The 22,019-nt window shown below is 37.4% G+C and overlaps 2 protein-coding genes across 2 annotated transcripts; both read left to right on the top strand.

The window, feature by feature from the left end:
• The first annotated feature begins 801 nt into the window (after window positions 1-801).
• LOC139150047 (calcium-activated chloride channel regulator 1-like) lies at window positions 802-12,778 on the top strand. The gene is made up of 10 exons (XM_070722200.1): window positions 802-870; window positions 5,834-6,118; window positions 6,430-6,673; window positions 6,811-6,940; window positions 8,969-9,036; window positions 9,577-9,744; window positions 10,406-10,586; window positions 11,075-11,196; window positions 12,081-12,256; window positions 12,553-12,778. Exons 1-10 carry the CDS (start codon window positions 863-865, stop codon window positions 12,776-12,778), a joined length of 1,608 nt encoding a protein of 535 aa, XP_070578301.1. The 5' UTR covers window positions 802-862.
• Window positions 12,726-21,189, top strand: LOC139120448 (calcium-activated chloride channel regulator 3A-1-like). The gene is made up of 7 exons (XM_070684861.1): window positions 12,726-12,807; window positions 13,105-13,282; window positions 13,849-14,021; window positions 15,994-16,180; window positions 16,748-16,876; window positions 17,209-17,373; window positions 17,985-21,189. The coding sequence occupies exons 2-7, from the start codon at window positions 13,159-13,161 to the stop codon at window positions 18,155-18,157; spliced, it is 951 nt and encodes a 316-aa protein (XP_070540962.1). The 5' UTR covers window positions 12,726-12,807; window positions 13,105-13,158; the 3' UTR covers window positions 18,158-21,189.
• The last annotated feature ends 830 nt before the right edge of the window (window positions 21,190-22,019 follow it).

The following is a 22,019-nucleotide window of genomic DNA, read 5'->3' as shown; positions in this document are numbered from 1 at the left end:
ATTGGGTGATTTGTTTCTGTAATACCAAAATTTGCACGGTTAGGCAAAAAAACTTTCTGGTCCTTGGCATTCAGCAAAAGTGACGCGGCGACGCGGTTTTCTTTTTTCTTCTTTCTGCTTGTTTAGTCGTTACAATATTGGTTTGGCACTTTTGATGCAACAATTATTGTCTTTTATCACTGGCTGCATAACACTTCGATTTCTTTTTAGCATTTTTGGACATGCAAACAGGGATATCAAGGATAGCTATACGGATTAGTATGTGACCCCCCCCCCAAAAAAAAGACATGACGCGCAGGTTCTGAAATGACGCGCGCGGTCACCGGAAACTATCTTTTTTGGCCTTACCCCGATTTTCATTCTTGATTTTTGAAAGAGGATTGTTAAACTTGAACTTTCCTTCCGAAAAGATTGAGCAAAAGTTGAATTCTTTCATTTTCAAGGCGCGAACTTCCTTAACACATAATTACAAACGGATATGCTCCTATATCGCAAAACGTCATGACATTGTAACATAAAAATATTTGTTTCTGATATGACTGGTAAGGTCAGAAAGACAATGGCCAACTGAATCCACATAAAACATTTGTGGGAATTGCGTTTTGTTTCGGAGCTTCAGCCACGAGAGAAAAGTTTGCTCTTTGTAAAATATGACAACACTGCTTACGTAGCCAGTTTCACACCTTGTACTTTCATTTCGGGAACCAATTTCTTCCTAAATTCATTCGATTCGATCGCGCTCGGTGATTTGAAACGGAGGCCCATCAATCTCTTCGATGAGGGCGCCCCTGTGCAATAAAGCTTAAGACTGATCATCCAACCACTTCACTTGTAGTTGCGAGACCTAACCAGCAACAGCTACATGTGCAGGTAAGTTTTGTCTCTGTGCCTATCCCCCACGTCTCTCTCTCTCTCTCTCTCTCTCTCTCTCTCTCTCTCTCTCTCCTCTCTCTCTCTCTCTCTCTCTCTCTCTCTCTCTCTCTCTCTCTCTCTCTCCAATGCGCCCCTTTTCCATACGAATTATAATGCCGATTATCAAGGCGTATGTCAGCCAGTGTGCGAAATTAAGAGAAAATAGCTTCAGGTCATAAGGACCTGTACCAAGCCAAAGCTTCAGGTCCTTACAGAAAACTGCCGGTCCTCAATAAATGTAGTTGTTAACGACCATTAAAGTCAACTTCTCCACCAATATTATGCTTTTGAATGTTGTAATATTAAATTTTTCATGTCCTTTTATCAATAGAGTCAGTAAGTATTCACTCAAAAGGACTATTGTTCACATAGATGCAGAATAGTGTCGGTGAATGATCATGAATCATTTATCTACATGATCTGGAATCTGAAAAAGATCACAGCCCTCATCTTCCTCGCGCACACATTTATCAATGTTTTCCACCACGGGGGAGGGGGACTATGGGACTAACAGGAAAATTTGACATTTTTTTCTAGCCATGTCAAATCCACTCTCGGACTATAAAATGATGTCAAACACCCAGGGCCGGGGAATACTGGCTCATGCACTGGCTACATGTGGCTGATGAAAGCGAGAAAATTTGTCTTTCATGACTTTCTACGGGGAATGGTGTTCTCTACATTGCTGAGTAAAAATGTACACTACACCAGGGCATGTGATATTGTGATTTGAAAATGGTTGGCAAGCTGAAAATCACTTCTGAAATTAGCCAACGCGAGTGGTAGAAGAGTGAGTGAATAACTTAGTACCTTGACAGTCATAGGTGTATGAATATTTTTTATGCAAACATTGATTACAACGTCTACAGGGGAGAAAATACTTGGTATGTATTTTGATATGACGTATGGATTACTTTCAACATTTTTCAAAAAATAAATATGCTTAAATGTGGCCTCTGTTGCATTCATGAAGAACCAGATGAAGTTATACTTTTAATTAAAAAGGACAAGTATCGTAACTTTTTCTCGATTATAGAAATTGCAGACAACATGAATGGCAAACGCCACTCGCGGAAATGAATGCATATTTTTTGATTGAAAAGTTTTGCCTGAGCGATTGCTGGGTCTCATCGCCCTTTGAAAGCTTAAAGTTATCAAAATGACTCTGAAAAGTTTGACAGACACTCGATACTGCTGAAAACTATCGACACGATCAGATAATGATACCGTAAAATCTTAAAAGACGTATTTTTTCGACATTTAGGCCTACAGCCCAGGATGACGGTCGAGTTTTGCATGCCTGTCGTAAAACGGTATCGATATACATCGAAACAATTTGAAGCCTCAGAGAGTATACACGACGGATCGTGCAACTCGACAAAACTGTTATGATAAGGCCGCTCTGTTTTATAAAATGTATACTTATTATTACGTCGATATATCGTGGTAACAGTCGGCCTTGTGAACTTTGGTTAAAGACCAACGAGCAAGCAAGATGGTCTAGCGGTCCACAAACAAACACAGCGAAACGTGAATTTGATTGCCGACTGCAAGTAGCACAATTGGGCTGTCGTGTAACATCTAGTCCTTGTATCGGGCGTAGTTCAAAACCATAGAGGTAAAAATACCTCCATGTTCAAAACCAAATATGATTAGTCAACAGCACTGTTCTCTTAGTAGGTTTTGACTCTTCTATGAACTGTTGATGTTTTGAACGCTTCAATGAAAAATCAAAGCAAAGAAAATGGAGTCAGTTTGCAATATTGTCAACCCCACCCCCTCCCCGTCTGGCGTACCATAGAGATCGAATTCCCCACTACCAGAACTCGAAGTGCGATCAATATTCCCTGTTGCCCCGTACTTCAACGGTGGAAAACATTGATAGGTGCATGAATGGCATTCAAGTCTGAATCGCATGATTCAGAGTCAGTCATCATCAGCATCTGTTACAGGTCTTGACGGAGAAATTTTCATCATTTATTCCAAATTTCAGTCGGTCATAAGGACCGACATGTTGCTAAAAACTTTCGGCCCGACGAGAAATCTGTCGGTCTTGGACCGTCGGACCGACGTTAATTTCGCACACTGATGTCAGCCCTACAATCGTATTACCGTACAGGGCAAGCACTTACCTTTGTTTACCGATCACTAGTGAAAGTAAGATTTCTCAGCAATGTTGTAATGTCCTTATTTCATTTTGCAATTGACGTTGTAATTATTCGGCTGTAGTCGCCATCAAATGCCTGCAGGTAGCAGCCATTTTCCCATCTCTACACACTTCTTTATAGCGTTAATTGTAATTTTAACATTAGAAACGCAAATTCCGGGCTGCGCCTATAAACGATCGACTGTGCGCACGCGCAATGAGCTAAAAGTGCAGTCCGCTTTCACTGTTCTGGTGTTGTGTATGTAATGTTCCGTTCTATTCAAGCAAGGTAATTTGATCTATCGACGAGCGTCCTGTCACTTGCAGCCAATAGCAGTAGAGCTTTGATGCGAGCTGACCAATCAGACGATGCCTCCCTTTTGCATGAGCCCGGGAGAAAGACCTAGATTTTATGCTTCGGTCGTGGAGGTTGAACCTCCGATTAGCTACCATATCTCAATATGACTTTTTAGTCAAGGTGAGCAATGTTCCTGACGGATCTTTGAGAGAGTGCATTGACGACTTTAGCGGGACTTTAACGATATATTTAATGTGGTTTGACCCCCATATGCAGAAACCCTATTGAGTATAAATTGGGGCACCAGTAAAACAAGGACAAGTTTATTAAACCTGTTTTCAAAGGGGTACTTAACCCTTTGAGCGCCAAAGTCAATTTTTGTCACCTTTAAAAATATACCTCAGTCGATTTTTTTGAAATTTTTGTCAAAATTTTGATCATAAACTGTAGGCAATGAAATGTGATATCCGTTTGGTTAAAAATTATCAAAAACATTACAGAAAAATTAAAAAAATTGGTAAAATGTTGCACTAAAATTTTGGTGGGAAAAATTACAGCATTCAAAGGGTTAACCCTACTATTGGTTAATGTATTGGAGTAAAAAACCGTACATTGTAATTAGAGTGTACACACAGTACGCGATTTTAGGCCCACTTCGTAGACTTGTCGTCATGTACAGCATAACGCGGAGTGGGGAAATATGCGGTCTGACTTGCACGTATGAACACGGCACTTTTTCACTTTGAAAAGAGGATAGGCTGCATGTTTTACCATGTTCACAGACTTCTTACAAAGTAAGATGTGAAACCAAGTCGCCAGAACTGTCACTGAGGTTAGGGAAGTTCATACAAAATAAATATACAAGAAATTATAAAAGAAATATGAAGGGGCCAATAAGTATAGCCTTTGTTTTTCTATAGTGCCGGAAATCCAACTAAGTCTATTTGCCAAGAGAGGACTTTACATCCTGCTTTTTTGTCGAAACCAACTCACAAGATCGTGTCAGTGGAATCTACAATCACGTCATTTCGAGGAAAAACTGCATTTCCGCCACAACAAGTACTGTTTTTGGAATAAAGGGTGTGAAAGGTCATGTTTTTGTAATGAAAATGACAGCGTGGCCCACACAGTATCTTTTGAACAAGACCTCACATCTAGTGGATATCAAATCAAACCTGAAAATGTAAGTGATCTGATACTGTTAAAGATGTCCGGGTCAATTCTGTGTATAATCCTGTGTGGGAAGACACGAAAGCAGATATATTAGCTCAGCTATATTAGCTCAGTCGCGTGATAATTCTACAAGAAAGTACCTAAGTTCGTATCGGCTCTCTTACATCGCTGCAATGTTTGTTTTATTCCAGCGCAAAACATCCATTTGGCACTCATAGCTTTTTACGGACTTCATAATAAAACATCGCTTCTTGACAATGGTTGATTATGCTTCCACATCAACTTGCCACTACGTTAGTCTCGGTTACCCAGAATGCACTTGGGGACAGTTTGCGTATCCTCTTAGATGGAACGATGGGGATACGCCCGGTACGGGGATAAAAAAGCGTAGATAAGTCAGCAACTCCAGATGATGCGTTTTGACTGGCAGCTTGTGACAGGATTTGTAGCCGACACTCATTACCGTCTACGAAGTCAGACGCTAAAACCCGTGTCGCTTCTTTTGACAGTCACGTTCTCACAATGGAACTTATGAATTATCTTGTCAATGTGAGCGTTGCGTAACTTTTATCGATGGTTACTCTTTCTTACCATCGTAAGCAAGCATAGTACGCCTCATTCATATGAAAATTTGATATTTGGTAGGTTGAAAATTGAAAGTCATCAGGTGTTTCATTTAATGTTTGTAGGAGGGAGATTTTAATTTCTTAGCGTGTCTTCCTCACGGCTGTACAAATCAATGTAACGCCTTTTTTTTACCAGCAACCATATTTTAAATGGGTCAAATAGAGGTATCTCTGGTGAAAAAACTTTTATTCTTACAAATAATAAATGAATTGTGGCCTTGGTGCAGTCCGTCTTGATCACAATCGGTCTTGAAATATTCCGTACCGGGATACCCCTGACAGGAAAACTGGGCAGAGTCCGGGAAATTCGTGTTTAGCTTGGTCATTTTCGGATTCGAATTCATGGTAGCATTCAGAAGAAAGATGGAGCTCTGCTCTCGGAGCTGTCAGAGATCCGTCATAGCGCCTTGTCTTAGAGCCCCTCTTAGCACCCCCTTAATGCTCTGAGCCTCTCACAAGTCAACTTTGCCTATCCACTGGGCGCAATTGATCACACTAAACGGGATTTTAACGAAGAAATTGTATTTAGATACATTTGAACAATTTGGACTATCGAAAAGGAAATTAAGTCATATACCACTTCTGTAACTGAGTCACATCTTTTGAAGCAAGAGGCACATAGAGTAACGGAAATATTGGCGGTGCTTTGACACGGATCAATTTTTCTCATTGATTTAGGGTTCCCGTTTTTAGCTGTACATTTTGTCGTTTTATTCGGGTCGGAATAAGGCGCAGGGTCAGAATGGTGTTCCCACTGGTCGTGATGATGGTGCTGCTGCTGCACTGCGTAGACGGATGTGGTCGGCACTGCTTCCGGACCGCCGACGAACTTGAGCTAGAGAACAATGGTTACATCGGAATAATCATCGGTATCGATGACAGAGTTCAAGAAAACAGTAAACTCATTGATGAAATTAAAGATATCTTCACCGATGGTTCTGCAGAGCTGTACAAAGCGACAAGGTAAGTTCAAGGTCACATTACAGCACCTCTGATTCATAAACCGATAGGGACAAGAAGCCGTATTTTTGTGTAAAAAATCACGGTAATGCTTAGCTTAACACTCACTGCAGATCTAAAAGATGTACGTCGCAACTGCCAATGTGCAAGTGTTCTGCTGTTCATAAGCAGCCATTTTATCCAGAAAGGTTTTGCAAATTAAAGGGGTACACTTCTCTAACTTAGAGCACCACAGCATGGTACTCTGCAAGGGACCATGGCCTATTCTTCATTTTCCTCTGAACATAATCCAACGACGTTTTACTTTTCTTCAGGAAACGCGCGTATTTTCGACAAATTACCATCACAGTTCCCAGCCACTGGTCGGACTCTGTGACATCTACAAGGGCAACGACAGAGAGTTATGACAGGAGTCATATCATCATCGATCAAGGCCTCGCAAACACTCCATACGTCACAGGCATACCTGGTTGCGGTCAAATGGGAAGATACATGCATCTTACTCCCAATTATATATTGGATCCCGATGTGCAAGATAACTATGGACCCGGTGGAAAGGTTTGTTGTTTTCCCTTTGCTTGCATAACCATACCGTGGTTAAACAGGGGAAACTGGACACAGAACATTCCAGGATGTTTATGTTTTCGATAGCAAAATGGAAAACCGAATAAAATGATTGGCTACATTTTTTTCAGACTATGGTTCATGAGTGGGGACACCTTCGATATGGTGTATTTGACGAATATCCTACAGATGAAAACAAACAACATTACTTTTCAACAAAAGGAGCGGTAGAAGCCATTAGATGTTCTGCGGCAATAAAAGGTATATTGGTGTTCCGTTTTGAATGTTACTATTAATGTTGTGAGATAGAATGTGTCTCGGGTAAAGTAAAATCTCAAAGTATTACACACTGCTTGTCTGCTACTTGTGTATACTCATTTTGCAGCTTTAGGAATAAGTGAAGTACCCCCACATTGTTCAGGCAGGGAAAGTGGACATTTTGAAAGACCAAATGTCAGTCAATTCTGATTTGCTTGTTTTTCTACTTCCAATTTTTGCACGGCTATCTATCACTGTTATTTTAACCTACAAAATAATGGAGGAAAGTTTAAGCAAAATGTTTTGTCTTTAAATATCGAACTCGTACTACCGTAATCTTTATTGTCTTCCATCTAGGACGTTGGTCTCCCGGATGCAATTAAGAAACGGTATCCCTCAGAGAGGTCGAAGTGAAGGCTGTCACTTTTATGATGATGAGCGAGACAGAGGATACAGCGCATCAATCATGTACAAGCATTTCTTACATAACGTAAGTTATTATCAGTTAAGTCATTGGCAACGATACAATAGTTGGCCAATGCTTCAGGCTGGGGAAGCTTGCTAAATGTTGCATCTTGGGAGTAGATTTTCATCAATCAACAATCAATGCTGCAAAATTAATTTAAGGGAAAGTGGAGCAAGTGGAACACTTAAGCATTTTTGTTTAATATTTTCTCGATAACTGTTCAAAGTGATTTGAAATATAATTATCATGTATGTGTATTGTCTACTGCTCAATCTGTGGAATAAGAAAAAAATAAATTTCACGGTATTAATTTAAACCGATTTTGATGAAACAGGAAAAACGCCCCACTTAGCCCAACATGTTGGGGGTAAGTGGGACAATTTTATTTGAAGTTTTTAAGACAGTAAAATTTTCGTTAATGTGTAATTGGTAAAAACTACACTTATAATAGCAACAGAAACTCAAAATTAATGCATTTAAGTGTATTGAAAATTCACTGACAACAAGACAAAAAAAAAGTGTGACCTGGATAATTGTTTTCATTTTATTCTGTGAAACTACTGCAATATCAGATTTTAGGCCTACTCTATCATGATATCAATATTTTGAATCGAATTTTAACTTAAGATTTAAGTTTGCAAGTGAAAAACTGGAACCGGAACCGGAAAAAGTAAACTATCCGTCAATTTACTGTCAGTAAACTCTCAATTGTCCTGGCGGGGGTGCAAGAAAATATTATCGCAGGTATCGGTTTCCCTTGAGAATGAAAATGTGACGTAGATCCCCTTGGGCAGATTTAAAAGGTGCCAAACGTCGACCCGTTTTCTCTCGTAATTTCCACTGGAAAATAGTAAACACTCGCCATTATTGTTCTTTGCAAGCTATACCGGTCCGTGTGTTTAAATGACCCTTTGAAGACAACCCAAAGTCTAGGACTGACGTTCGCTATGTCATGCAACAATAGCCATCATTCCTTTCGCTCAATACAGTAAACTTGGGAGTTACTTTATTGACACCAACATGCTTAAGGTTCACATCTAGTAATTAACTCTTCAGAATACTTGACGAGCCTAAATATGTCGACTGTCTTCTCTGATTATGAATGAAGTTGTAAAGCCAACTGAATGACAACCAATGCGACTAACTAACTAACTAACTAACTATCTAACTAACTAACTAATTAACTAACTAACTAACTGACTAACTTACGAAGTAACGAACTATTTAATCAGTTAGCTTACTAATTAACAAACAAATAAACAAACTAACTAACCGACCAACTACCCACCTTTCAACTTTCCTAGCCAGCTAGCTTACCTACCTACTCTATTTCTTCCTTCGTTATTTCCTTAGTAAACCTACCTACCCATCCATTTTCCTTCCTTCCTCCCCTTCCCTCTTTCCTCATTTTCCTGCCTACCTGCACACTGACTGACTGAATGACTGACTGACTGACCTTCCCGCCAATACCTCATCCACTCACTCACACACTTATTTCCTTACCAACTTGCATTTTGATCAGATGATAGACTTTTGCGACAATGCCCGTTCCGCTTCGTCATCAGGAGGAGTTCATAATGTCGAGGCTCCGTCAAGGCATAACAGATTGTGCCAACAGAGGAGCGTGTGGGAGGTAAGGTTTAGTTACTAGCTCTATTTGATAGAGGATCCTCTCAGACTTGGGCGGATGATATGCTGTATGTAGAAATTTTGTGGCTCAATTTAAATTCCCGAAATCCTCATGTACTGTACACTTTGACTGAGAGCATTTCCCATGGTGACAACCGAACCATTGATCATGGTTCTCTACTTTAAGGTAGTATGCGCCTCGAAAGTGAAGGACTTAAACTTTTGCTCAAACTTTCCTTAATGCTCACCAAATAATAAACAAAAATCAGGGGTCACTGAAATTTCGGTACTAGAGAAACAAATTACCTGACAACTGCCGATATTTGAAATTCAAAATGGCCGCCATCAATGTGTTACTCTATGGAGTAAAAATACAGATTTCAGATTTTTGTAAAGTTAAGACAGTGAAAGGTTTTCTTACACCAAGAGCTTTAAAAGAACTTCAGCCATTCAAAGTCAAGGTCAACAAGAAAGCTCACAAAGCCCTTAATTTACGATGCCAAACAATTCATCCATACACCATTTCCTTATCCCTTTTAATCAGGTAATGAGGAACAACGATGACTTCAGAAATAATGCCAACCCTCCAAGAACTATTTCCTCAACTAAACCGAGATTCAGAGTTGTCAAACGAACTGTGAGCAATGTGGCAATGGTACTGAGCGTTGGAGCAAGCATGGCATCCGCCAACAGAATGGAAAAAATGGGACAGGTAAATCGATGTAAACACTTAACAAGTCATGAAATCTTTCGCGACCTCTGAGAAGCGCCATATCGTACCATGTTTTGTCGTTGTATCAAACGTCAGATCATTACAGAGCAACAAGCGATATCTACCAGATAGAATTATAGCGTATCACACTTTAACACGCAACACAAAATTACACCACATCATATCATAGCAAACTTCAGCACATAATCATATATACTGTATCATAAACATTCACACAGTACTCCCAGGATAACTCTCTTAGACATTTGTAGTTTATCTATCAATCATTAGATCATATTAACATAAATAAACAAAAAATCTTCGTCGACGTCTTATGTAAAATCTGATTTCATAAGTCAACTCATAGCATATTACACCTGACATGTATCATATCGCATCATATCATATCATATCATATCATATCATATCATATCATATCATATCATATCATATCATATCATATCATATCATATCATATCATATCATATCATATCAATTTTATATTGTCCCTTGCCTCGCCAATACAACTCACCACATTGTGTAGTGCAACATTGCATATGACGTTCGCTATAAGGTTGGTAAATTAACCTGACAGAACAAATTCATTTCTATTGTGATTAGTTTCCAATTTTTATTTGAAATCTTATCCACTTCCACAAAGGCTGTTAGAAGCTTCATCATGAATGATGTCCAAGACGGCCAACGTGTTGGCATGGTGACGTTCAGTGACAAAGGGAACATGACGTCTGATATGGTTGCAATGAATGATTCGATGCGAGACACCATGTTGAAGGATATACCGACTCGTGATGATGTTGGCGGGTCAAGCAATCTAGAAGCTGGTACGGTGAAACCGTTGCAATTCTAGATTTATTTAGTATCGCTTTTGACAATAAGCGAACCAAGTCATACATGGTGTAGAAAACACGATGTGGGAGAGCAGAAATCAAAAACGTGTCCAGATCATCCCTTTGTCAGCTATTGTCAGCTATTGAGATAGTTAGTTGTTTAAGCCCTAACTAGTGCCTTTTTCCTTACCTCATAAAGTTAGTAGATTTTATATCACTCAAATATCCCCCTCTCTCTCAGGTCTCTGGCTATGCCTGGATACGTCTCTCTGTCATTCTAGCTAGATAACCCCTGGTCACAAGTGACATTCTTGCCACATCTAGTGCAATTTTACCTTTCCTATGAATGCCAAAAATTCCTGAATTATTTTGACATTTTAGTCACATATTGTTGTCGGTATATAATGGTTAATTAAAACAGTTTATGTAATTTCTATGAATACAGTACACATTTTTATACATCATGTTTATCTCACACCTAGGGGTCATGAAAGGGATAGAGGTATTAGAAAAAGATGGTAGGAATCCTTCTGGTGGTGTCATTTTGTTAGTCACAGATGGCCAGGAAAATGAGAATGACAAAATGGATGAAATGATGCCAATGGTATGTCAAAAGAAGATTAAGGTAGTATGCACCTCAAAAGTGAAAGCCATAAACTTGTGCTCAAACTTTTCCTAAGGACTCTTTTAACCATTTTCTTTCAAAATCAAGAATAAGAGTCGGGGTCACCGTGAGAATTTTGGTCCTAGAGAAACAAATAACCCAAGATATACCGATATGTGAAAACAAAATGGCCGCCATCCCTATGTTAACTCTATGGCGAAACAATTGAAATTTTTTCGATTCTCGTAAAACTAAGATGGTAAAATGGTTTCTTACACTAAGAGCTTTAAAATGAAACCCCACAAGTAGAAGATCAGAAAACAATTGAAAAAGTTTGAGAGTCCGAATATCTGTCCCCGAGGCGCATTCTACCTTAAGGCTCCACTAGCTGTAGTTTGTGAAGTACTTTGGTTTTTTTCAAATTACAATATCGTTCTACTCACATAATCATGTCGAAAAGCCGTATGTTAAATTTGTCAACACAGTCTGTGTGTGTCGGTTTAAAAACAAGTTAAGGGAATGTAAGTCCGGACTAGAAGTAAATTGTCAACAATATCAACTCATAATTGACTGGCAAGGCTAACATTTTCATGTTTGAACATCTTGCATGCTGTTTCAAGGGACAAAATTTAACGAAATATTTTCACAAGTAATAAAAATTGTCCTATTAAGAGTTATGATACCAAGTTCAGACACTGCTTAATAGAATTATTTTAAAGAATTTGCATTGCAATTTACGTCAAGTAAAAATAACATGTCACCTCTAAAACTGGTAATTTAAACATGGACAGTGTACCAGCACTAAAGGCATCTCGAGAGACATACTGCTTGCTATATTCAACTTTCTCTTATCTACCAAACTGTCTGTATTATTTTTTTTTCAGCTCAAGGAGAAAAATGTTACTGTGGACTTTATAGCTATAGGGGGAAATGCTTCCAAAAACTTGGAGACAATCGCAGAATCGACAAATGGGATGTCGTTTTCCTATTCGGAGGAGTACTCATCTTCCAACGGCCTAAACGAAGCTTTTGATACAATTTCTCAAAGAGGCCAGAGTATGTATTTCCAGAATAGATATTGATTGTAGCTGAAGTCCCTGTGATATTCCTAGGCAGTTAATGAATTGTTAACACACCTCGTAAAAGTTCAGATTCACAGTATGTGAAGTTTTGTATCAACATGGTAGCAAACGTTCACGTTTATGCTGGTGTCAGGTCTGAACCGATATTTTTTATATCTTTAAGAAATAATCTTTAGCATAAATACAAAACACATTGACTATTATGGTTGTTGTTTTTTATATGTTTTTGGTACTTATGTTCTAATTAAATTTTGGTGCTTTTCTCAACCAACAGATATACTGACCTACCTGTTACTGTGTACAGTAAAGCTCTGCACGTTGAAAGCCAAGGGAGTGAAGAATTCACTTTCAACATCGATTCAACGATTGGCAATGGTACTCAGCTGACCTTTGATTGTCTTGGTGGTAATGGCACTGCTGAAGTGACTGTGAGGAAACCCGACGGTGGGGAAATCAAGGAAGATAGTGAAGGATACCAGATTGACAGCCGTTTCATGTAGTCACTATTAAAATTCCAGGTGTTGCACAGGTGGGTAAAATATACCTTGGGAGAGAGAGAGAGAGAGAGAGAGAGAGAGAGAGAGAGAGAGAGAGAGAGAGAGAAGAGAGAGAGAGAGAGAGAGAGAGAGAGAGAGAGAGAGGAGAGACTGAGCTGAAAAAGTGCAATAAAGTAATTTCTAATTTAATTACTAATTGGAGAAGACTTTTAGTACAATATTTAAACCACTGTATTTGATAACGTCTGTTTATCAAGAATTGATCTCTAACGATTGAAATTGATAAAAAAGACGGGTTTGTAAATGTCCTAATCGCTTTTCACCCTCAGATTGGACGATATGATGTCACAATCTATAACCCACTCTCAAACGCACAAACTGTTATGGTTACTGTGAAATCCGGAGGCAAGCTACAGAATGATTATCCAATCATAGCCTTGGCTGAGTGGAGCCAATCAAAGATGACGCCACCAGATCAAATCGTCCTCCACGTTGCAGTGACTCGAGGTAACTGTCGTTTATAATGCCTTTATGTACGTCGTATCCATAGTATTTGCGACATGCAGATTAAAGGTATACTGTAACCTGTTCCAAATTTGCCACAGTTACTATGGAAAAAGAAATGTAACCAATCATAGATTTTAAGTGTGTGGCCGCTTTTTAAAAACAGTGCCCTCACATGGGCATTTTGAATACCAAGGAACGCCCTTTTGACCATATATGGACATATTTAGATTACAGGTGACTGTATACCTTTAAGTATGTCGTATGTATTGCATAGGTAGCTGAATAAGTTACCTTCCTGTAATTCACTTCAGTTGATCAAACAAACACGTTATCAGCTTTTAGCTTCTTATTCAAGTTGCTTCAACATTTCTGTTACCTCAAACGTAAAAGTAGGGTGAGGGGGTAAATTAGAGAATGACAATGCAATCATGAACTTGGCAGAGTGAAGCCAACTGAAGCAGACTAACACGAACTTCAATATCTGATTCTGAGCCTACATGCGTGTTAACTCTTCTGAACATAAAGTTGATAAAGAGGGAAACACTTATGGGTATCCGTGTTCATAGGATACTCACCTGTGCTGAATGCAATGGTTCAAGCCAAGATTGAAAGGCCTGGTGGTGTTGCCATGGATATTACACTTCTTGATAACGGAGCTGGAGCAGATATGGCAAAGGATGACGGGATCTATTCAATGTATTTCACATCCTACACTGGGGCCGGTCGATACACCGCTAAGGTATGAATAGAGAATTGAGATCTTTTACATACTTAGAAACGTAACACGAAAACGCGTACGCTTTCACTGTCACACTGAGGGACAGTGGTTGCAACAGTGCAAACATTTCCCCGTTTATTGTACGTTTATAACAAATACTTGTAGTGCCCTTATAACTGCACTGAAAATAGGTCAAATCACGTTCCCCGCGAATGTTACGACAAAAAGGGGGCTAAAGTCAGCGATATACGTTAAAATAAATTTATTAAAACGAATAACGAAGTGTGGGGAAAGTTAGAAAACCCTGAAAAGATAACAGTGCTTGGCTGTGGGACTGCACAAACTCGTAAATTACAGTCTGCAGGGAATTGAGTTGAGACAGACACTGATGAGTGAGGCTGGCCCTTCTGTGGCTACAGGTTTGATGTAGGTCTTAAACCTGCAGAGTACATAGAGCGAAATCCATAATGAAAGTCTTGAAGTCAACCCTGACATCAAAATCACAATGTCTTAAGTCTACCGTACTGACCCTGTACTTATAGTGAAAAGAAACTGTCCAAAGAACATTAGGAAGTTTTAGGCTTCCCATTGATATGCTGTTTACGGTTCTAAATCTTCACTTGTAATAAATATGACCCTCACGATGTTTTAGACAATACTGAACTAATTAGACTGGTAATGGGGCACAATAACTTACAGAACACAAAGACTACTCACCTTGATAGCTATGCAAAAGTAAAAATCTCCATTTTATCATGCTACTTTTCATTTTAATTTTGCCACTTTAAAATACATCCATTGACACGTTTTGCTCTGTAGAGATTCACAGGTCAAGTCCCATTTTTAGGACGTAACAATATGATGAAACAGTCAATAGCTTGAAACAAAGTCGTCGGTGTGCACTGTATAAACCTTGAACGGTTTACACAATATTGTGCTGAAATAAGTATGAGTGTCTTATTGTCTTCTCCCAAAGTTATGTAACATAAACTACACCTGCATAATTTTCGCTGTGTAGCAGATTTGTGCAAATAGTTGATAGAAACGTCTTGATTTATGTAACAGTGGTGGATGGAAGTAATCGATTGTTCTTACTACTACCGGAATCAGGCTCTACAACAAGTTCTTTTTTAAGTCTTCAAGAATTATCTCGGTTTCCTTATTATCTTGTATCTAACCATGATCGTTTGTCGATATCAATACATCTCCACATCTGAAAAATGAAACATATTGATTCATTTGCAACCTTCATGTTACTTCAAAACTACCACGAACTTTGTACCTTAAATCGTACTCCATTAACTTTATCATAAAGGTTTATACCGATTCTGTTCAATTGATATGTGTTATATATATATATAATATATATATATATATATATATATATATATATATATATATATATATATATATAATATATATATATATATCACATAAATTATCAATCGCTATTAAATTGATGTGTGGTTTTATATATATGTATACATATACATATATACATATATATATATATATATATTATATATATATATATATAATTATATATATTCATATATACAATAAATATGAGAACACATCAAGTATGTTTGGAACCTATTACTCGAGTTTCACGCATACACGCGATCGTCAGATTTGTTAGATTTTATTGTATGATATTGTATTATTTTTTAATGATAACGATTATTGGACCTGATTTGATGTCTATTTTCAGGTGCTTACATATAAGTATCAGGTTGGTCAAACCATTTGGTGTGATGGGTCGAATTGAAATTCGACAAGTAAAAGTTTACTTGTCAAATTTCAATCCAAGGTATAACTTGTATATATATATATATATATATATATATATATATATATATATATATATAAATAAATAAATAAATAAATAATATATATATATGGGAGTAAAACGTGACATGTACTAATATTGAATAAAATTTTATTATACATATCTCGTTTGTTTGAACTTGGTTTTAATTTATGTCTTTTATAGATCTTTGTTGTTAACGATGGAGATAAAACTGTTGTTAGCCTGAGCAAGAGAACTGGTTATGGCGCTATCAATGTTCCAAATTCTGAAAACGAGGACAATATCGAGTTACCAGCTGACGAGTCTACGGGTGTTTTCCAGAGAAGTGCAAATAGCGGTAGTTTGATGTGTGAGGGCGATGATTGCCAAAGTACGTATCGCCATAGCAACTGTATATTTATAACAAATGAAGCCTATTGGTTTTGGTTAATGCGATGATATGATTTAATTCAGACATCGAGTAACTTTAACATTTAAATATTGTATCAGAGTCTGTTAAAAGTAAAGAAATTTGAATTAAAACATTTGATTAAATATCCGGCACATATAATATTTGATACAAATCTCTGTTTTTTTGTCCTTTTGTGTTATACTTCATATTCCATTTAAGATTGTCATCCAAGTGTTTAGTATTTAGCTGGTCGATGCAACGTTTAAACATGTGTTGGCTAATGTCATCGACATCTGACTTTTGTTAACGGAGAGAAATTTATCAGTCAACAGTGATATTATATCGATCAAAAAGTGTAGTGTGTTAGCATATGTAAACAACCCCATGAGTTTCTGCAGATTTTCGGAAATGGTATACTTTATACTGAAATGCTCCGAAACAAAGCTCTCAGTAAGTGCAGACGCTTAGCTCACAAGATTTTCATGCGAACTGCGATGCTGAATACCGAAGCTAGATATTTGTTTGAACGTATGTTTCTGCATCCAGTGTCACAGGATACAGATATGTATAGTCCTTCAAGAATTACTGACCTGAGCGTACACGACGTATCATTCGAAAAGAAACAAGTAACACTCCGGTTCACAGCGCCAGGGGATGATATGGACCAGGGACAAGGTATGTTTCCTTCGACCGTGGCCGACATGAAACTGAAAATGTTATCTGTCCATGGCAATAGCCGATTGGTTTGTCGATACTTTCTGTTCGCTACACGAGCATTCTTCACTATATTAAGTAGAATAGGTACAAAACCACTAAATCATAACAAATAATCAATGCGACATCGTCCACTGCTCATCGACCAACTTCTCCTGAATAGCGAAACATTGTTTTTCAATATTAATGTATCGTACTGAGTGTCAAATTTGTGGGATTTGTTTACACGATAGTTGGTGATGAATTTCAAAGGGATCGTATGTAAATTTTTGATAATGTCTGATTTTATTTAGCGAGTAGATATGAGATCAGAATGGGCGTTAACTTCACTGACATGATGGAAGACATGAGTACTATGATGATGGTCTCTCAAGAAATGGTGGTCCAAGGTGATCTATCGCAACCAAAACCAGCTGGGAGTACTGAATTGATAACAATACAGACGGTTCCTGAATACGGTAAGTTTATCGTAGACATACGGAAACATGATGGTTGTGTACATGTGTCGTAAGTGTGTGCGTAAACAAGTATTTACATACGCACATATGTATGTATGTATGTATGTATGTATGTATGTATGTATGTATGTATGTATGTATGTATGTATGTATGTATGTATGTATGTATGTATGTATGTATGTATGTATGTATGTATGTATGTATGTATGTATGTATGTATGTATGTATGTATGTATGTATGTATGTATGTATGTATGTATGTATGTATGTATGTATGTATGTATGTATGTATGTATGTATGTATGTATGTATGTATGTATGTATGTACGTATGTATGTATGTATGTATGTATGTATGTATGTATGTATGTATGTATGTATGTATGCATTTATACATGATAATTATTAATGTCAGTTACTATTTTTCGCACACTTTTTCGAACGTCCTTGGCATGTGTTTTGAAATTTTGTGCTAACGAATTGACTTTTATTCCAATGTCATATTCCTTAGTGTCCTGATAATTTAAATGGACATTTCAATTTTAATAATTCTTTATTTGTTTATGTAAAACCAGTACGACAACCTGTGATTTGGTTCTGTTTATTTGTAGATGACGCCGTCCTTGTTTTTTCAATGATCGCTGTCGACGATTCCGCTAAGAAGTCTCCTCAGTCGAACATTGTGACCGCTGCCTTCGTTGATCAGGCGACAGCAAGCTCCGCGGCACCATCAGTCAACACTGTCATTATGGTAGCAACCGCCATCCTCTGGCTGACGATGTAATCTTTGTGTTATCTCGCCATCGATTTAGTATGTTACTTATCCTATTTTTTCTGCCATAGTATGTAACAAGACAGGGCAAAATGAGACTATTCGGCGAACAACTTATAGAACATTATTCCGTGATTTATTGACCATACTATGATCAAGCTCTGCGACTAAATGATATCAACATACTCGAAGCATGTTATATCTATATGGAAGTACTCAACAGTTAAACATTCTAACTAATACTTGTTCCAATTTACTTCATTCTGAAAGGTCCCTGAACATTTATTGCATTACTTTCATGATTTGATCCGAGAGAATGTATGCAAGAGTTATTAATTAATGAATGGAACTGCGTGGGTGTTTGAAAAAAATAAGCAATAAATGGGTATTCCATTCCAACATGGCCGCCTAAATCCAACCATTCACAAACTCATGTACATGATGCGTATACACATTGGGATTTTCACAGAAAGAGTACGGGATCATAAATGGTTCAAACTGTGCTAAATATGCCGCTTCTCTAATGTTTATTTTTTTGGCATAAAAGGAACACATAGAAAGAGTTGAAGCTTATAGGCCTTTTAACTTTCATCCCCCTGGTTTTCAGAGGGGATCACGCCGTTCTCTGCTCTTGAAGCGAAGTTCCGTTGAAATGTACAACAATATTGCATCTGAACTAATTAAAATTAAAAATTACAGCCTAAATCAGTGGGTAGCAGATGAGAATAACTGAACGAACAATCATTTAGCATTCTACATTGCCGCTTAAGAAGTACAAGTGAAAAGTTAGATTAGAAAACCATTGATATACATTTGAACGGCGGAAATTAGACCTGTTAAGGACAATGCAGTTTAGCATTACAGTGAAACCTGTCTAAACCGAACCCTGTCTAAACTTGAAACCTGTCTAAACTGCGCCCCTTTCCCAGTCCCATTCCAATAGAAAACTATGTGGAAAGCACCTCTATAAAACCGAAGACCCCTCCAACCCGAACAATTTTCTCAGTCCCTGTAGGGTTCGGTTTAGAAGGTTTTACTGTACATTCATATTTTTCAATTATGTCGATTATGAATATTTAGTTAGGAAGGCTGTTTATTTATACTGGGACATTTCAGATGTGCCATCATGGTATAGTGTGAAAATGGAACTCGGAAGTCAAGATGTATTTTATCGTTCGACCAGCCTACGCTATGATATGTAAATCAGTCGTTAAGTATCAAATGTTTATTTGTCTCTTTCTCAGTCCTGGAGCCATTTTAACCCCTAACTCGATGTGATTTATACACATGTATATTGATTAGTGAAGTCCGGCAATTATTCTCTGAGTACACCATGAAGCGCTTTCAAATTAGTGTTGTTGATTAAGTAATGTTAGGCTCTCTTTTTTTCTTACTACACATTTTGAATGAACTGGAAAATTTTTGAACCACAGATATGTGCGAAATCTATAAAATTGAAGAGGCTAGAATTCAAATATCTGTTGGTACAAAACAAGGTGACCTATTGCCAGTTTACTGTACTATCTATTTGCTGGATTTCATCACATTCTAGCATAAATGGGTAAAGTATAAATCAGAAAAGTTAGTCAATTTTTTTAGAGTAACTTTTAATTTGTAAAACTTTAACACATGCAACCTCTTGTGGAGAGAAAGCATTGTTCAAAATAGTTATGACGTAATTGTTCTTTGTATGTTTTATAACCAGACGTGTAGGATCATTAATGAATTACCTTAATTAAGGGAGTGGGCAGAAATTGAAGGAGTTGTGTTTTTCAAAATGATGCTGCGCAAAAATAGTGACCCTTCAAAACTGTTTGCTAGAAATAAGTGATCTTCCCATTTTCATGTGCAAAAACAGTTACTCTCCCCTTTATGTCACTCTTCGTATCGATAATATCTTAATTATTGCATAATTTCTCATTTTAGCCTTGAAGTTTAAAATAAATACTTTTTAACCTTTAAAAATAATTGGATGAAATTCCAATGTCATATTTTTTGTTCACATATGCTCTTTCAAATAACATATTCTAATTACGTACATTTACATCCATCGTAAAACATTTATAAAAGCGCAGATTTAGCTACTTTTGTACTGTAAAAAATTATCAACAGTTCCCTCATAGACTACAATGTACAGTCAATCAACATTCCGGTGAAATTCCAAGTCAAATTTCTTGTACACAAATGTGATTTTTACCTCCCACTTCAAAAAAAGCACATTTACATAAATTATCAAACATATCTTGATGCACAGATATAGCTTGATAGCTTGTTTTGTAGGGGAAATTGTTAATAGTTTGCCCAATAGATTCTAATGCATTATGATTTGGTATTTTTGGGTGAAGCGCTGTATCGACCAAATTTTGCCTTTGTACAGTGGCGATAGTTGCGCAAAAAATGATGTCCCTCCACCATGCATGCGTGAAATTTCATGACCCTTAAAATGCCTGCGCCGAAAATAGCGACCCCCTGTAGTTTCTGTCAGGTCTCTTGTGTAATGTTTAAACTTTATTAAATCAAGTAAGCTGGTACTCTTCAATTCTCGTTACTCCATGCAGATTTGTTTCAGTCTGTATATTTGATATGATTAATTTAAATGGATAGTAGATATAACTTATGCCAGTCATGTTTTGTCGGTTTTTCAACATAATAATTAAATGGCAAGTCTTCAATACGCAACATATTTTTTGCAATTCACCATATTATTGTTGGCAAATAAATTCTAATCTAAACTATAATTCAGTTGTTTCAACATGATCTCGACCTAAAATTAACTAAAGCATCAACAATGAAGAGCAGAGGAGCGATATGACCGTGACCTACCTTTTGATTTATAAAAGTGACCGACTTCGTAAGCGCTAATTCAAGACAGAGTTTACACAGTGATCTATTGGTCCAGTTGATACAATATGTATAGCTGCTACATGCAAAAGGGTCCCTCTTCATCTATACGACACTGTGACAACACATGGTATCGTAAACAATATTCGTCAAGATGTTATGATAAATAAGCATCATGCATTAAATATTTTCATTATACAGGCCTTACCTGTGTCATGTGAGTGCACATTATTTTACCCTCATTGTCTCTGTATAGTACTTAAAGAAAAACAGTCCATGTCCGTTAATTACTCTCCCCTAACCCCTTCATTGCTTTGTTCTACCGATCACCAACATGGAAGCTTGTCGCCCTGATCACATAACTCGGTAGCATCTTTTGAGATCTTCTTAAGCCCGCAAAGGATCGTGGGAATCTGTTTCGGGCGACGTGTAATAGGGAACATTTTGACAGTTATGACAATTGTGACAGGTGCATATCATATATTTTAGATGATATAGTTTATAAACTAGGTGTCTCATTTTGATCATTTAGGATAATGACCATTATAAATTGCTAAGTGTGGTCAGAACGAAGGCGTATGATGTTCTATCTGTTTTTTCAAGTTATAAAAGTATTCTTTAAAGTAAACACTGCGCTTATGATTTCATATTCAGGTTTGGCGGAAAAATAACAATAAGTACAACAACTTTAAGCCAGATTCCGCCACCATAGGTGTATCAAATTACAGATTCTAAAGACAACAAAAGAAAGAAAATCAGGAGCTAGTGGGATAGACCTAGGGAAGGAGGATGGGGAGATCTCATTTTTTGAAGCCAATTGTGGTTAACTATGAGGTTGCCTTGTACCAGGACCATCTCTCACATTTTTTAACCCGGCCCATCTAAACTGTAATAAAGCATGTATTATTGTTCGTTTCAATTGGCACCAGGTTTATCGTGGTAAAAAAGATAGCACTTCTTCATCGTCGGTTCAAACTTTGTTGCACAGTTACTGTGACAGCTCTGGTGAGATGTCAGTTTTTGCGTCTTTTAC

Source organism: Ptychodera flava, chromosome 2 (assembly GCF_041260155.1).
Source record: "Ptychodera flava strain L36383 chromosome 2, AS_Pfla_20210202, whole genome shotgun sequence".
Classification (NCBI taxonomy): Eukaryota; Metazoa; Hemichordata; class Enteropneusta; family Ptychoderidae; genus Ptychodera; species Ptychodera flava.
The sequence above is the reverse complement of the archived record's forward strand: the minus strand, read 5'-3'. Positions and strand labels throughout refer to the sequence as shown.